General features: G+C 46.6%; 1 protein-coding gene across 1 annotated transcript in view; it reads left to right on the top strand.

The window, feature by feature from the left end:
* The first annotated feature begins 673 nt into the window (after positions 1-673).
* The window catches only part of LOC102830955 (keratin-associated protein 5-4-like), a 1236-nt gene continuing 1010 nt past the window's right edge, over positions 674-899 (top strand). The window contains exon 1 of the mRNA XM_006861023.1: positions 674-816. Within this exon, the coding sequence (XP_006861085.1) occupies positions 674-816 (143 nt within the window). The remainder of the gene's footprint in view (positions 817-899) is intronic.

Here is an 899-nt window from a genome sequence, read left to right as displayed (position 1 = left end):
TTAGAACAAAGTTAGATCCATAGGATAGAACTGAGAGCACAGAAATAAACCCAAGCATTCATGAACAATTGCTTTAGAGTCAAGGGGTCAAGGGAATTCAGTAGGAAAACAGAGTTTTCACCAAATGTTGCGGGACAACTGTATCACCACATGCAAAGAGAATTCATTAGAATCCTTGCCTCACACCATATATGAAAACAAAAACAAAAACATGAAGTTAGTCATACACCTAAGAATATCAACTAATGATAAATCTCTTAGAAGAAAACACAAGGCACCTTGATGTAAGGGAAGGATGGGCTTACATTGTGGGCATGGTAGAGAAAACACACATGTCAGAACCAGATCTGCCCTTCCTGGAAAATCGCTAACAAGCTAAGAATCCTGGAGATGAGTTTCTATTTATAGCAATTTAACTGATTGGAAAGAAGACAAATTTAAATACCTGAAATAGGAGATGGAAGATGTGAAAACCAATGGGAGGCCCTGGTGGAGGGGGAGAACACACACACAAACAGGAAAAATATCATAATAGGAAGAAGGAAGTCAGTGTGTGATCAGCCAGACCTCAGCCCAGGACTATAAAGGGCTCCTGGCAGAAGGAACCCACATCAGAACCTCTTCATTCACTATCTACTACTCTAACCAACTCCACCCTCAACTCACCAGAATCATGGGCTGCTGTGGCTGTTCTGGAGGCTGTGGGGGCTGTGGCTCCAGCTGTGGAGGCTGTGGTTCCAGCTGTGGTGGCTGTGGCTCCAGCTGTGGTGGCTGTGGCTCCAGCTGCTGTGTGCCTGTTTGCTGCTGCAAGCCCGTGTGCTGCTGTGTGCCAGCCTGTTCCTGTTCCAGCTGTGGATCCTGTGGGGGCTCCAAGGGGGGCTGTGGTTCCTGTGGGGGCT

Source organism: Chrysochloris asiatica, unplaced genomic scaffold, assembly GCF_000296735.1.
Source record: "Chrysochloris asiatica unplaced genomic scaffold, ChrAsi1.0 scaffold00040, whole genome shotgun sequence".
Classification (NCBI taxonomy): Eukaryota; Metazoa; Chordata; class Mammalia; order Afrosoricida; family Chrysochloridae; genus Chrysochloris; species Chrysochloris asiatica.
Note: the sequence above shows the minus strand (reverse complement) of the source record. Positions and strands in the feature narration are given on the sequence as shown.